At 29.7% G+C, this 17,676-nt stretch overlaps 2 protein-coding genes across 2 annotated transcripts in view; one reads left to right on the top strand and one right to left on the bottom strand.

The window, feature by feature from the left end:
• The window catches only part of LOC145960772 (uncharacterized), a 64,463-nt gene extending 60,097 nt beyond the window's left edge, over window positions 1-4,366 (bottom strand). The window contains exon 1 of the mRNA XM_083080470.1: window positions 4,175-4,366. The gene's annotated coding sequence lies outside the window, so the exon portion shown is untranslated. The remainder of the gene's footprint in view (window positions 1-4,174) is intronic.
• On the top strand, window positions 4,183-13,903 carry LOC145960768 (putative cytochrome P450 6a13). Its single transcript, XM_083080465.1, has 6 exons — window positions 4,183-4,333; window positions 9,593-9,965; window positions 10,171-10,696; window positions 12,607-12,828; window positions 13,010-13,261; window positions 13,381-13,903. Exons 2-6 carry the CDS (start codon window positions 9,633-9,635, stop codon window positions 13,551-13,553), a joined length of 1,506 nt encoding a protein of 501 aa, XP_082936591.1. The 5' UTR covers window positions 4,183-4,333; window positions 9,593-9,632; the 3' UTR covers window positions 13,554-13,903.
• The last annotated feature ends 3,773 nt before the right edge of the window (window positions 13,904-17,676 follow it).

Below are 17,676 nucleotides of genomic sequence, written 5' to 3'. Positions count from 1 at the left end.
ATGGCATTTTATTTCTTTTATCGAAATTTGATTGATGATTAAAGTATTTAATTCTTTCATTTAAATGTTCTATTGTGACAAAATTCTCCGTTAGGAAATACTGTATTATTTTCGCAAGATCATTAACACTGTAAACACCTTCGAAAAGATGCATTATATCGCAAGTTATATTTATCGAGCAATCAAAATGAGGGATTTCATTGAATATATACTCCTCGTTTACGCCGTATGCCAATTTTGAAACATCGCAATAATTTTGTGAGGTACGTATTAATAAACTTTCGTCTTCGAAAGTTGCAAAACGCGTATTTGATTTTACAGCATTTACACGATAAATTCTACAAAAATAACCACTGGAAAAACTCTCATTGAAACCTAAAAGACCATTAAGTCCCAAATTATCACCTAAAAGTGCTATCATGACAAAATAAACAATATGTTCAGAACCATTTGTATCACGAATAACAATTCCTTCATTACTTAAATATTTTAATTCCTCTATTACATATTGAAAACATTTTGCGTTCCCGAAATACATACGATCTGATGAATTTATCAGTTGTACTAAAAAAATATTTTCTAATAATGAAGCATATTGCGAAGGCAAAATTGCGATTGAGCAATAAAGTCCTCCTACTTTATAAATCCCTGCTGCAGATCCTAAAAGATTATTCGTTTCGAAATCATCATAGTATAAAAACAACGGTATAACTGTTTTATTTGGATAATGTTCTCTAATAGATTTCCAAATAGTACCATCGCAAACACTTGTATATGTCTTATCAATGTATGTTGCAGCGATATTTGTTTTAAGAACGGATAATATTTTTTCATAGAAACCAGGTAATTCTAAAAGGGTCTTTAATGTTTCACGTAGGTATAATTTGACCTTCACATTTTTGAACAGTGAATTGTGTTTTGCTCTTTTCTTTTATTACTATAGTATTCTCCGATAAAGAATGATTGTGGAGAGATAAAATACTTTGATTTTCGGAGATACTGGAATCTTTTATATTCACTATCAATATTTTCCAATATAGATATCTTACAATTATCAAAATTGTATAGAAGATAATTGTGATTTTAATTGTTGAAGAAAACAATATTCAGAAACATTCTGAATTGTATCTCGAAACTCTTCTATAATTTTTTGAACTATTAATCGGGCAATAGGTTTCTGATATAATTGAGCGACGAATTTTAGCACACAATTTTCAATATCGTTAGATGAAATATTTTTTTCAATTATAAAATTATTTGTATTATTAATTGAATTATTTTCTGTTATGTTTTCCATTCTAAATATTACAGACGTCTGTAATGATGAATTATCTTGTGCCTTATTATCAGAGTCTTTGATGCATTTGAAATGACCATCTAGCATTCAAGTGTCTTTGTAATGAAAAAAAAGAAGAAAATATCCAATAACATTTAGGATTAATACATTTATATGTCATCTCAAATGGATGATATGATTTTAAATGTTTAATATATGCTCGAGTATCTCCGAAAATCTTTTTTAAACAAATTCAACAATCCATTTTTGGCTAAAGCAATCTTTTAAAATGCGATGTTAGTATTTGAAAAATTATTATTTTTAAGCGTAATGTTTCATGTTTCAAAAAGGCAAGAAAATTAATTGTTACTTATGAAAAAATCAAATAATAAGAGCTAATACTAAACTAATAAAACCTAATACTAATGGGAAAATAAGTTCGGTGGAGCATATACTATATATACAAGGTGTTCCATTCTAACTTTGCCATCGAAATACCTCGTCTACAAGATACGAAAAAATGTTTCAGACAAAAGTTGTATGGTTTCGAGGGGGACATAAGATGATGCCATTAGTTTGACCTTGAAGAGTCACCTGAATGTCACGTGAGAGTCACCTCCAACTTTTTAAACGGGACACCCTATATGCTCTGCATATTCTTGTAGCTCATCTCGAGAGCTTTCCAAAACACTATAATTAAATTAGTTTTCATTAAGTACTTTCCGAGTTATGACGCTTGAAATCATTTCCTAATTTTACATAAACCATAAAATATCTAGTAAAATATTCATTTTTCGATTATCTTACCTTAATACTTTTATGTACAAAATAATGAGAGGAATCAATTGGTGTAAAGAAAACACATAGTTATTTTGAAGAAAAAACGTAATTGTTAATTGCAAATTACATATTGACAGTTACAAAAAGCAGAGTAGGTGAATCTGATGAGATCTGAGATTTTGTGATGGTGAAAACGAATCTGGCCGCAGAATTTCCTCAGCGCGTCAGGTTTTTGAACAATTTGTAGTTGAATGGCTCAAAAATCGCTATTTTGGTCAATTTCATGAATTTATTGTGGGGAAACTAAATTTTTTAATTAAATTTTTTTATTTCTGTTAATGGCATCGTATAGTACTCACTTTTACCTTTCAAATCCACTTTCGATTACCACCGCACGATTTTGTTTCGCTCAGATATACAAGTTATAAAATCGGTCATGCACAGGGATCCAATAAGCCATTCTAAATCAACCGTGCCACCTCTCTATCTCACTACGAATCAAAATTAGGATAAAAACATACATTTTTAATCTTCAGTCATTTTTTGAAATAAAAATGGCTCATCCAATATGGCGGATAGCATCACAATAAAAGGGCATAAAATTTAGAAAAACTTATCAAAATGTGTAACAACTGTATTAGATGTTTCTTTTTCAATACTTTTTGGGCAACCGAACCTGACATATATCAATCTTTTCAAATTTCAAGATGATGAATCTACCATATTGATGCCTATGTAAATTATTTTTAATATAACGTTTTCTTATAACTTCATACTTATACAGGGTGTTCCATTTTGTATAATACGCTCAAATATCTCCGAAACGGTGCGTTAAATAAAAAAATGTTTCAAACAAAAGTTATATGGCTTGAAAGGGGCCATCAGACGGTGGCAATGATTTGACCTTGGAGAGTCGTTTAAAGGTCACGTGAAGGTCACCTTCAATTTTTTAAACAGAACTTCCTATTTTTTATTAATTATTCTTGTAGTTTATCTCGAAAGCTTTCCAAAACACTATAATAAAGTATTTCTTTATTGAGTACTTTTCGAGTTATGAGGCTTGACATAATTTCTTAATTTTACATAAACCATATAATATCTAGTAAAATATTCATTTTTCGATTATCTTACCTTAATACTTTTATGTACAAAATAATGAGAGGAATCAATTGGTGTAAAGAAAAAACATAGTTGTTTAAAAAAAAAATGTAATTGTTAATTGCAAATTATATATTTTTTCTTAAAAACAAATATGTTTTTTCTTCACACCAATTGATTCCTCTCATTATTTTGTACATAAAAGTATTAAGGTAAGATAATCGAAAAATGAATATTTTACTAGATATTTTATGGTTCATGTAAAATTAAGAAATTATTTCAAGCCTCATAACTCGAAAAGTACTCAATTAAGAAATACTTTATTATAGTGTTTTGGAAAGCCCTCGAGATAAGCTATAAGAATATGTAACGAAAAATAGGGAGTTCCATTTAAGAAATTGACGGTGACCTTCACGTGACCTTCAAATGACTCTCCAAGGTCAAATCATTGCCACCGCCTGATGGCCCCCTTCAAGTCATACAACTTTTGTTTGAAACATTTTTTTATTTAAGGCACCGTTTCGGAGATATATGAGCGTATTATTTAAAATGGGACACCCTGTATATCTCAGCGAAAAAGAACGTGCGGCGGCAATCGAAAATGGATTTGAAAGGTGAAAGTGAATACTATACGATGGCAGAAATATTTCAAAAAATTTGGTTTCCTACAATAAATTCATGAAATTAGCCAAAGTAACGATTTTTGAGCCATTCGACTACAAATTCCTGACGTGCTAGGGAAATTCTACGACCAGATTCATTTTTAGCGTTACAAAATCTATCAGATTCACCTACTTTGCTTTTTGTAACTGAACCTTGCAGGACTGTGTAATTAATTATAATTACCGACCGAAAAATGACTGACAATTATTTTATAAGTTAACTTTCTTAAATGCAGAGTATTGTATGCAATAGCATATAGCGTTTTTTCGTTATTATAATATGCGAAGTCATGTATTCGACATTCTGTATTTGAGATAAATATTGATCATGTAGTTTCCGCAATTCATCGTGACTTACCTCCTTTCTCGTACATCTTTTGTGGTGGCGCTTTATAATTCGATCCAACTGGACCACGACAGCCAGTATCATTTCCAGTCACTTCGTGACAAGTTGGTCGGCTGAGATAGCTCCGGATGTGTTAACTGCTGTAATTTTCCATTACGTTACCGCATTCAAGTACGTCATATTTATCATTTATCATTTATTTGGGTATTGTCTATCATATGTCTTCTGAATCGCGTATAACGAAATATTTCTATTATCATATAAATAATACATTTTCAAAGATTTTCAAAAGAATTCAAGAATTTCAAAATGTATGTCTCACACACACACACACACACACACACAACACACACAACACACAACACACACACAGATGGACAGACAGACAGAGAACGTCCTTAATTCTCGTATTTCGATCACAGATTTCTTTGCGGAAGTCGTTCATTTGACGACGAAAAGAATGTGAATTATCAAAATCATAATTGATTTGAGAAAGTGATGCAATGTGTCTCCATTCATTAATTTACATACAGTGACTCGCATTAATATTCGGACACTATGATGTGCGAGATATTGCTGTTATATTTGCTTACATAATGTTAACGAGGTAATTGTGGTATCATGTATTAAAGTGAACATCGTAGTTGAAAAAAACATAAATTTTATTTATTTAATATACATATGTTTGTAAATAACAAAGTATAAGTGAAATAATATACAAATTTCATGTCGCAAAAATATTCGGACACTAAACAAATTACATTAATTCCGTATGAAATATGCTTATATAAAAAATATTATAGTGAATATTAAGAGGATGCCGGAGTCGCAGCCGAACTGTGATGGGAAAACGCCCTCACTTGAACATAACTAAAAGTGTCGGTACATTACCAACACTTATAGTTATGTTACCGACAATATTATCTAATATAAAAAGACATGTATATTTTAGAAAGAGCAATGTGACAACTTTTCTTTATATTGTTAATTGTGTTTATTGAAACAAAAAATATGTTGCATTTTTACTGCTCTATCGTCTCGCACAAGCAACGATTGTAGAGCATAGATCTGTCTTTATTGCGTACATATTTAAATATAATTCTAATATCATTGCTCTCATTTAGCTATGTCTCTTTATATATATATATATATATATATATATATATATATATATATATAATAAAAATATATTGTGAAAATATTTATAAATATTATATACTTATAAATTTTACGAATACGATATTACATCAAACAATTTGCATAAAACATTTTATATTGTTAGCTTTTGATTATATCGATTTAACAAACGTCATGCATAAATTGTAATTTGTAGAAAGTTATATGCAAATATCCTTTTTATTGTATATACAGTGTCGCAGAGTACTATACATATACAGGGTGTCCCGAAACTAATGCTTGATATTTTAAAGGCAGATTCTCTGGCCAATTTAAAAACGATTTTTCCTCAGCGAAAATGTCGAGGGAGATCATTATTTTTTGCATATTCCCAATTTTTGTCATCATGTATCTTTCTAACTAAGCCTTAAATTAAAATTCTATTAAAGTAAACTCTACCTAAAATTAACTAAAGAATGTGACTTTATTAATATTTTATTCCCATAAGCCTTAGTTTGCGAAAAACCCTTTATTTTCAATCGTTTATAACTCGAAAACTATTAGTGCCGCGACATTTTCGCTGAGGAAAAATCATTTTTAAATTGGCCAGAGAATCTGCCTTTAAAATATTATGCATTAGTTTCGGGACACCCTGTATAAGCGCTTGTGAGGAGCGCAATAAATTGAAGAAAAAAGTCCCATGCATTTTACGATTTTCGCAATAATAGAAATTATAAAATAAATAAATTATATAATAATATTAAATAAAATCGAACGAATGTGTATCTACATGTGTGTTTGTGTGTGTGTTGAGAGAGAGAGAAAGAGGGGGAGGGGAGGGAGAGAGAGAGAGAGAGAGAGAGAGAGAGAGAGAGAGAGAGAGAGAGAGAGAGAGAGAGAGAGAGAGAGAGAGAGAGAGAGAGAGAGAGAGAGAGAGAGAGAGAGAGAGAGAGAGAGAGAGAGAGAAACGCTCGGCCGTTCGAGCTATTGCATGGTTCAGCGTGTTAGGCATTTCGTCGGCACGTGGTTTACGTACGGTTTTCTTCGAGCTATTCTGCCATTGTATCCATGGTTTTTATATATAATATTATCAAGACAATGACCCGAAACATAAATCAAGAATAGTACAAGAGTATTTACTATATATAATTGTATGTATAATAAATGACATATAAACATTTAAATTGCACGAATGGTAATTTACCGCGTTGTTACGGTCTGCCGAAGATCCATAAGGACGGTTTTCCGTTAAGAATTATAGTATTCGCTCTTGGAAGCCCGGTATACAATATCTCAGGTTACATCCACAATATTCTGTACAAATCGTTAAAGAAACTGAATTCATATATTAAAGACGGTTGGTCCTTTGTTGAAAATATTAAGAATACAGATATCAATGAAGACATCATTATGATCTCGTTGGATGTAACCTCGTTATTTACAAATGTTCCCAAGGAATTGGTTGTAAATGCCATAAAGAAGCGTTGGGACGATATCGCAAAAAACACGAAATTTAATTTATCTCAATTTATATATGCAATAGAAGCGATTTTGGATTCAACTTTCTTTTCGTTTGACGGACGTTTTTATGAGCAAATCTTCGGCACCCCATGGGTTCTCCGCTATCACCTATCCTAGCAGATATGGTGATGGACGATCTGGAGACACAGTGCTTAAATTCACTGAGTTTTACCGTTCCTATTTACTATAGATATGTAGACGACGTTTTTGCAATAGTACCACGCACAGGAATGGACGAAATTCTAACGACGTTTAATAATTACCACGAACGCTTGAGATTTACTTATGAGATGGAAGTTGATTCGTCGATTAGTTTTCTAAATGTTAAGATCATTCGGTCGGATAACAGACTCATTACCAATTGGTTTAGGAAACCCACATGGTCTGGGAGATACATCAACTATTACTCGAACCACCCGTTAAAATATAAAATCAACACTATCTACAATTTAGTTGACTATGCAATTTTATTATCTAACGACTGCTTCAAGCAAGATAATATCAAGCTAGTACATGACACCTTAATTAATAATTGTTTTCCAGAACATATCATACACAGACACATTCAAAAAAGAATCAATTTTTTAAAAAATCGCGACCATAATGATACGGTTGACGTGAATCCCACTCGTTTAGATAAGACTCATTTTGTTACAATACCATACGTAGATAATACGAGTCACGACCTGTACCGTCTATTGCGAAATAGTGGCTTTAATGTCGTCTACAAAATGACCAAAAAACTAAATAATTTAATAAGACGCGGGAAAGACAGCTTACATAATAATGATAAGACAAGTGTTGTATACAAATTAAACTGTAAGAATTGTAATTTATCATATATTGAGCAAACAAAAAGACATTTACGTACACGAGTAAAAGAACATTAATAACATAAAGTAATAACATAAAGTTACATGAAACCAATCACTCGGTTATAAGCAAACATAGATTGGAAGCCGGACATGATTTTGACTGGTTGAATCCTAATATTTTGCATAATGAAAAATATGTTCGAAAGAGAGAAATTGCTGAGATGTTCTATATCAAGAAACTCAATAACTTAATAAACCTACAGAAAGACACTGAGAATTTAAACAACATTTACGACAAAATAATAAAGGTCACTTAGTTTCGTTGTTCCTCCCGATGTATTTAGTTTCTTGACGAAGTCCCACATGGACACATCAATTTGTCTCTAAAGTTCAAATCTAGTTAACGTTTTTTGCAAATGTGACTTGTGCAGTTCACAGAATTATCGTCTATGCCTGTCTCCTGATCGGTATGAGAATTGTTCACACCTTAATTCGTGAGCTTACTGTGTATTCTAACCGTTAATTAATTAATTATAAATCTTTATTTCAGTATATACTTGATAAGGACCACAAACATATGGTCGAAACGTTGTATTAATAAACAAAAAATTTCTGGCTAGTTTGGTCGAATACTTTATTTTAATTGATCCGTTCATATATAATTGTCCTAAAGTGCTGCACCCACCACCTCAATCGCCGGATTTAAATCCCATTGAAAATTTATGAGATCAATTAGATCGTAATATTCGAAAAATGCCTAAGAACAATATCAGAATTAAAACAATATTTAATAGAAGAACGGAACTGTATTACGCAGGAATATTTAGAAAAAATTATTTCTAATATGCCAAAGCGATTACACGAAGTTATTAAACAAAATAGTTTTCCAACAAAGTATTAATATTCACAATATTTTTCAAATAAGCATATTTCATACGAAATTAATGTAATTTGTTTAGTGTCCGAATATTTTTGCGACATGAAATTTGTATATTATTTCACTTATACTTTGTTATTTACAAACATATGTATATTAAATAAATAAAATTTATGTCTTTTCCAACTACGATGTTCACTTTAATACATGATACCACAATTACCTCGTTAACATTATTGTAAGCAAATATAACAGCAATAATATCTCGCACATCATAGTGTCCGAATATTAATGCGAGTCACTGTACAATAACAAGGACGTCAGTTCGACGTCAGATATGTTTACATTTTGAAGTGATAAACGGTATCACTGATTTTATTATCATCGCGTTAATACGATTGTAGCAGTATGCGAATTACTATTTTGGAAGCACAATATTGAAACACATTGTTTAATCCGAAACTTTATATAGATTGTATAGTTCATTATCTTAGCAACTTTTCTACCTATGTCATTTACGCTCCTGCTCACTTTATCTCCACTTTGCTACTAATTGTAAACACGCTCGACAGCATTCCTTCGCGATTTTATGATATAGTATATTGATATAGAATACAGTATATTAAAGTGAAGGAATGAGATTTCTCATTCGGTTGATTTCAACGTGGTAAATTTGTGCTAAATAGGCATAGAATTATATTTTTAATTAAGATTATGTATTTATTAAAAGCATAAAATAAAATTTTACTTATTATTGCTTATCTTTAAATTACATTAATAAATTTTAAATGAAAGTTAATTTGCATGTCATAATTTGAATGCGTTACATTTTACGAAACTGCATCATTCTTTTCTTAACAATTTGCAAAATTACAAATTCTTACAAATTCTTACAATTTACAAATTATTTACATTTATCTATAAGCGACCTATCGATTATTCCGATATCGATAAAACCCGATTAAAAAATTAGTTACAATAAATTTATACTTTGTTAAATATGCATTTAATGTTTATTAAACCTTTTTATTAAATTTTGGATTTGTTGAAATGGATTAAACAATGAGTTTTTATGATGAAATATTATTTTTTCTTCTTTAGCAAACATCGCTCGAAATAACTGATTGGCAGTTGCAGAACAATGGGACCTTTTGAAATACTATGCGGTATTGCGGCTACATTTCTCGCTGTTTATTATTATTTTACATCGACCTACGACTTTTGGAAGTCACGTGGCATTTGCGGTCCAAAACCGATACCAGTTTTTGGTAATTTTAAAGATGTTATGCTTAATAAAAAGTTCGCAGGAGATTATTTAATGGAAATATACAATGAGTATAAAGATGAATCCATGATTGGAATATTCACAAGAAAAACACCCATTCTTATTGTAAAAGATCCAGATTTAATTAAGGATATTCTTATCAAAGATTTTTCTAAGTTCGCCGATAGAGGACTTCCTGTCAGTGAAAAAGTATGTATATAATTTAAATTTTATTATAATATTCGAATTATATAAATGTGATAACTTTACATATACTACGATATTTTCCAATAATCAAAATTATTGAAAAGATTATATTAATTTTAAATAGCCTTGAATTTTTTCAATCAAATTATTATAATTTAATGAAATTGGTAAATTTATTCGACTATAATTGTTTTTTATTATATCGTAGGCTGATCCACTGTCGCAACATCTTTTCGCTTTAGAGTCTAAAAGATGGCGACCTTTAAGGATAAAGTTGTCGCCCGTTTTTACATCTGGTAAGCTAAAAGAAATGTTCTCTTTAATATCGGAATGCGCCGATCATCTTGAACAATATATTGAGAAATTGGTGAGCAAAAACGAACCTATAGAATGCCGCGAGGTAACGGCAAAATATACGACCGATGTAATTGGTACTTGTGCATTCGGCATCGAAATGAATGCTCTATCAGACGAAGACAGCGAATTTCGTAGGATGGGAAGAATGGTCTTCACGCCAACCTGGCAAAATATTCTACGGATGAGAATAAGACAAGCCCTTCCATGGCTCTACGAAATGCTCAGTTATATCCTACCACAATCGGAGGTCAACCAATTTTTCACACGTGTTGTCACAGAAACAATGAATTACAGAGAAACAAATAATGTCATTAGGCATGATTTCATTGATATGCTGCGGGAGTTAAAAAAGAATCCAGATAAAGTGGGTGATATCAGTAAGTAACGACTGTATACTTTTATGAAAATTTTGTGTGATACAAGAAATTTTTAAAATGATAATTTTTTAAATTTTTGACAATGTTTACACTGCAAATCTTAATATGTTATATTTACACGTATAAATGTGTAAATTAGCTGAAGCTCTTTTTATACGTTTCCTGCTGCATAACTTATATCCACTTGATATATTTTAATTTAATTCATTAAAACGTGTTAATTAATCATATTTAAATGCATTAATTTAATATATTTAAAATGTATAGGTTTCAAATTAATGGTGCATTACAATAAAATGCTTGTTTGAAATTTATAAAAATATATTTATAATTTTTACAAAGAAATACACATTATATATTTTTTCTTATTCTAAATAACCTTATCATTTTATATCTAACTTTGGAATTAAAATTAAATGATTATTATTAGAGAGAAATAGAAAAATTAAAGTTAGAAAAATAAAATAACAAAATATAAAAAAAGAATAAAATGTTCATAAGATAAATTTTTTAATAAAGGACTATATAAAATTAAAAATTTTATTTGTATTTACATGCATATTAGAACATGAATGTTAAATAGATGATGATTTATTTTACATTTTTAATATATAAAGAACAGATCATTTTCGTTTATTCGCCGGACATGTCCGACTTATAAGTATGATTTAATATCTGAAATTGGTCTATTGAGATTATATCAGAAATTAAATCGAAGTGATACTTTTAATTTTATCTGTCGTCTTTTGCAAACTTTATATAATTCTCATGACTAAAACTTAAGTACGAGAAAAATAGCGCACCATAGCGGTAAACAAACGAACTAGCGATTACTGATTTTGCGAAATTTTACTTCCACTGACTATAATTAATGAGATATAAGATAAAGTAACAAAAAATAAGCGTTTCTACTAGAGTTTAATGAAATACTGATTCTTAGTGATCTTATTCATATATCTGGAAATAGAAATTAATATAGTTTTCATAATTATTATATATATATATATATATATATATATATATATATATGTATATGTATGTATGTATGTATGTATGTATATGTATATGTATGTACATATGTATGTATAGTTCAAAATTAATTTGAAATTAATAAAAATTAGTTTTTATTTTGTCCATAGAAACGTGAAAAATACATTTCCTTAACTATGGTTTTAAAAGCGTTTCTATAGGAACGTTTCTTATTAATGCTTTACGGTTAAAAAGTATTGGATACGTTTAAGAAACGTATATAAAACGACCATGTGCTACCTGGGTTTATTGTTATCATACATGACAAGAATATAATATTTAATAAATTATTTGTAAATTTATTATAAGTAAACATTAATTTAAAAAATCAAAGCAATATAATTTATAATATTAATATTATTAAAAATTTATATAATAATATTATATAATAATATTATTAGAAATATTAATATATACATTAAAAATTTTACATATATGTAGTTTCAATTTGTATAATTTTGATATCTGTGTAAGTCATTAAATGTGTTAAGCTGCTGAGGCGTGTAAATCAAGAACAAACGCCTCTTTATAACACGTCCTAAACGTTGAATAAAGAAGTATGTTATTTTTTTATATGTTTCCATACATATTCTCATTATAACACGTAAGATTCGTATAAAATTAATACATTACACAATTATATGTATTTGAATAACATGGACAAACGTGTTTTCTGGAAATTACACAAATGAAATGAGTTACATTAACACATTGAGATTTGCAGTGTATGAGTTTTTGTATATATAAATTTATAGATTAATTGTATTATACATTAATATTATACGTTAATTGTAGCCTAATAGTATATTATTCATAATTTGTAATATTCGATGTAATATTCGAAAAATTAAAATTAATTGTGAAAAAATATCGTATTTCAGAGATGACCGAAAGCTTGATAGCTGCTCAAGCGTTCGTATTTTTCCTTGCCGGTTTTGAAACTTCATCGACGACTATGAGTCATGCGCTTTACGAATTGGCATTAAATCAACAAATACAAGATAAGCTACGTAAGGAAATTGATCAAGAGTACACTAAGCACGGTAGCAATTTAACATATGAAAATGTAAAAGAGATGAATTACTTGGATAAAGTTTTCAAAGGTACATCATTCAAAGAAAATAATTTAATAATTTGCTATTAATTTTCAGTAGCATTATAATATCAATAGTTTTATTGCTAATAAATTAATTTTTAAAACATATATGTACATATTTCGATAATTTATATTTCACAAACAAATTTTCAAATAATTCTTCCTTACATTATTTTTAATATATGCAGAAACTTTACGAAAATATCCACCAGCGACATTTCTTATGCGACAATCGACATCAAGTTATACTTTCGATGGTACTACACTTGACATATCAGAAAATCAAAAAGTATGGATTCCGATTTTCGCGATTCATCGAGATCCGGATATTTATCCGAAGCCAGATATTTTTGATCCAGAAAGATTTAATGACGAAGCAGTGCAAGCTAGACATCCGATGCATTATTTACCTTTTGGTGATGGACCGAGGAATTGCATTGGTAAAGTGATATACGTATTTTTAAATACATTTCTTTCACATTTGTTTGTTTTGCTTTTACATGTAATATTATTTTAATCGAGAAATGTTTCTCATAGTAATAATTATTTTTATTTTCAGGTGCTCGCTTTGCTGTTCATCAGACAAAGATTGGTCTTATAAAGATACTACGAAACTATAAAGTTGAAGTTTGCGATAAAACGCAAATACCCTACATAATTGATCCTAAAGCATTTCTATTAGCACCAAAGGATGGAATACACTTAAGGATAATTAAAATTAATCGTACCTAATTTAAGCTTTAGTACAATTCTTAAGAAACAAAGGTGAAAAAGTATCTATAAATTAGAATAATAATAGCCATATCCCGATAGCATCAATATATATTTTACTGATATTGTTATATTTTCATATTTATTATGGTAATATAAAATAATTAGTAATTCGATTTAATTATTTAATTTATGTTGTTATATGCGTAATATGGATATAACCTGTTTAATTTTAAGTTTTAATTATATGTATACATTGCACATAGAAAGTGAACTATATAATGTAGATATATGAAATATTGACAAATCATGTAAAACAATTTGTATGCAAAATATATTTTGTTAATAAAAATAATAAAATTTTATATAAATATGTTATATAAAATATATTAAAATACATAAAAAATATATATGTTGTATATAAAAATAATAAAAAATGAAATAAAACTAAAAATATTCATTAATGTCCTTCAAGAAAAATATTCATAATTATGTTTTGAATTAAAATATCTAAAATAAAAGATCTTTCGCGAGTTAATATATCATATTAAAACACTATTCACAGGTCACTTCTAAAAAATTACTATGATATCATTATCAATTTTAAATTAAACTTCTAAGATATTTATTGTTAAAATAATATAATAATTATGATCAAAGATAAAATTGAGTTATATTTAGCTAAGAAGAAATCGATTACGTTAATTTAGACTTTATTTTTTAAAATCTTGACGAAGTTTTACTAATGTATGATAACATAAAAATATATATGAAGAAGTATGTTGAAATACTTTCCTTTTCAGATTTTAGAACATACAAAAATAACAAAAAAAATAACATAAGTTATATGCACATTTTCGACACACATTTAACGTTTTCTTAATGTATAAACATTTTGCGATAATTGATATATTATTCATCTCTATAAATAAAACTACAAGAAAATCACAAGACACGTATATAATTTTTCCAAAAAAACGAATTAAACGATTTTTAAACTTCCCAATTTTCTACAAATCACAGATAAAACGTTATCAGTAAATAGAATTAAAACAATATATTACAAAATTCAATTTTTTGATTTTATTTTATATATTTTGTAACGGCAAGGTTACTATTGAGGCCTCGCAGACCGGACATCCGTCTGCAAGATATAACAATCTTATTTATTTTTATTCGTAATGTTGACAATGGATAGAGGTTGAGTCTAATCATATTAGAAATTAATTAAAAAATATATATAATAATAATTCGCTATATCTCTTTCCGAAATAATGACTTATCTTCTTACTCTTTGAGATGTCTCGTCTGGTGTCCCTCATAGGCTCTCTCACCTGTTCCGGGGCCTCGAATTCCTTCTGTATTTTGTGAAGAAGACTGTGCGAATTATGAAGATGTTGGCCAGATTTCACTTTCTGGGTATTCACTTCTTCTATTTCCTTCTTCTTTCCAAATGGACAGATCAATGGAATCGTCGATTTCTCGATGTTTGCCGTGCCAGGGCCTCAGAACGAAAGAAGATGATCAGAAACTAGGCTCTCACACTTCGATCGTTATAGATCGATAGGCATGCGCGTCATATCAGTTGAATATTCGCATGCGTCAAATTGAGGGAAACAAAGTTTGCCTTTAAAGGCGACAGTTCAAGTTTGACAATCACTTGTTATAATTCTTCCCCTTTTATACAACACACTAGTGATGTGTTCTCTAAAAGTGAATCAGTGTATTATCACTGTAATCAGTGCTGTACTTATAACTGCTTGTAATCAGTGAGTATTTACTGTTTTTCCGTGATAATACACTGATTCACGCTAGTGAAAGTAGTATATATACTGCTTGTAATCAGTGAGTATTTACTGTTTTTCAGTGATAATACACTGATTCACGCTAGTGAAAGTAGTATACAGGGTGATTCAAAATAACCCCAGTGTCCTTGAAATGACACATTCTTCAATTCTAAGACGATTTTTCCTTTGGCAAAATTTCGTCCGAAGCTTAGTTTTTGAATTATTAAAGGAAGTAGTTAACGTATGACGGGTCGGATACAAGAGGCAGGCAAGGGTGGCGCGATTCACCGTCAGACGCGGGTGTTTACGCGGGGCGCCTGCTGCGATCAGCTGGTCGCTATACACATACAGACACACATACATTCTCTCTCTGTCTGTCTGTCTGGCTCTCTCTCTCTCCCTCCCTCTCTCTCTCTCTTTCATTCGCTCACTCACCTGTAATTTTTTTTTTTTTTTTTACGAGAGACGGGAAAATGCAATTTATGCATACTCACCGGTCGATCCAGTGAGTTATGTGGGACTCGAGTACCAAGTCGAATTACCAACTCGGTACTCCCTACCCACTAAAAACCCCTCTCTTTTCACGAATTTCCTTTGACACACTGTCCCTCTGACTTCCCGAGATCTGTTTTCACATAACGTCAAAAAATAGTTATCATTACCTTATTTGATAACTTTTGATGTATTGCTGTAATTGCTTGAAGGAGAAATGAATTTTCCGATAGATCGTACGTTCTCAAATTTAACGTAGATATCACGTTGCAAAAGACAAGAATCCACACTAAATTATTAACTGAAAATTTTTCTTCTTTCATGAACTGTATTTTTTTATAAACTTTAACGTAATTACATTTATTTACTCACTCGATGAGACGAGAAAACTAATTACTCTATCACTAATCACTATTAATCACTGTCGAATAATAACTGTTGGCGATTAAAAATCACTCGATGAACGAAACACGCGCGGATACGTTACTACACGACGCGACGACGCGACAATGCGACGATAATTATTCGGCGACTGCAAGCAATTTTTTGTCATGGTAGGTTGAGGTAGGTTAAGGTACTACTAGCGCTATCGAACGCGATCATGTGTTCGATTGAAGAATGCGGTAAACATAATAAATATTTAACATATTAATATTATTATTATCATGAATGTGTGTGATATCCATACATCGTATGATATCTGTTTAAAAATTAATTAGATTAAATAAGTGTTTTTAAAATATTTATTACTTTTACTATTATCATGTAAAATATTAATATTAAATATTTATTTAACTATTTTATCTATTTATTTATTTATTTATCTATTTCACCTATTTATTTTTAACTATTTATTGATAAGACTTTATTTATTGACTAATGACCGATTTTCGATCATTGATAATATATAGTTAAAAATAAATAAGTGAAATAGATAAATAAATAAATAAATAGATAAAATAGTTAAATAAATATTTAATATTAATATTTTATATGACAATAGTAAAAGTAATAAATATTTTAAAAACACTTATTTAATCTAATTAATTTTTAAATAGATATACGATGTATGGATATCACACACATTCATGATAATAATAATATTAATATGTTAAATGTTTATTATGTTTACCGCATTCTTCAATCGAACACATGATCGCGTTCGATAGCGCCAGTAGTACCTTAACCTACCGCAACCTACCATGACAAAAAACTGCTTTCAGTCGCCGAGTAATTATCGTCGCATTGTCGCGTCGTCGCGTCGTGTAGTAACGTGTCCGCGCGTGTTTCTTTCATCGAGTGATTTTTAATCGCCAACAGTTATTATTCGACAGTGATTAATAGTGATTAGTGATAGAGTCATTAGTAAATTTCTCGTCTCATCAAGTGAGTAAATAAATGTGATTACGTTAAAGTTTATAAAAGAATACAGTTCATGAAAGAAGAAAAACTTTCAGTTAATAATTTAGTGTGGATTTCTTGTTTTTTGCAACGTGATATCTACGTTAAATTTGAGAACGTACGATCTATCGGAAAATTCATTTCTCCTTCAAGCAATTACAGCAATACATCAAAAGTCATCGAACAAGGTAATAATAACTATTTTTTGACGTTATATGAAAACAGATCTCGGGAAGTCAGAGGGACAGTGTCTCAAAGGAAATTCATGAAAAGAGAGGGGTTTTTAGTGGGTAGGGAGTACCGAGTTGGTAATTCGACTTGGTACTCGAGTCCCACATAACTCACTGGATCGACCGGTGGGTATGCATAAAATGCATTTTCCCGTCTCTCGTAAAAAAAAAAAAATTACAGGTGAGTGAGCGAATGAAAGAGAGAGAGAGAGGGAGAGAGACAGACAGATAGAG

The sequence above is a fragment of the Camponotus vicinus genome, unplaced genomic scaffold (assembly GCF_025532165.1).
Source record: "Camponotus vicinus isolate PSW18456_S1 unplaced genomic scaffold, iyCamVici1.0 SCAF_10, whole genome shotgun sequence".
NCBI classification, from domain to species: Eukaryota; Metazoa; Arthropoda; class Insecta; order Hymenoptera; family Formicidae; genus Camponotus; species Camponotus vicinus.
The sequence above is the reverse complement of the archived record's forward strand: the minus strand, read 5'-3'. Positions and strand labels throughout refer to the sequence as shown.

What these genes read in the sequence shown, in the direction of transcription:
- LOC145960768 (XM_083080465.1), top strand. Translation starts at nt 9,633, where the DNA reads ATGGGACCTTTTGAAATACTATGCGGTATTGCGGCTACATTTCTCGCT. An exon ending in GACTTCCTGTCAGTGAAAAA is followed by an intron (nt 9,966 to 10,170) that starts GTATGTATATAA and finishes ATTATATCGTAG; the next exon opens with GCTGATCCACTGTCGCAACA. An exon ending in TGGACCGAGGAATTGCATTG is followed by an intron (nt 13,262 to 13,380) that starts GTAAAGTGATAT and finishes TTTTATTTTCAG; the next exon opens with GTGCTCGCTTTGCTGTTCAT.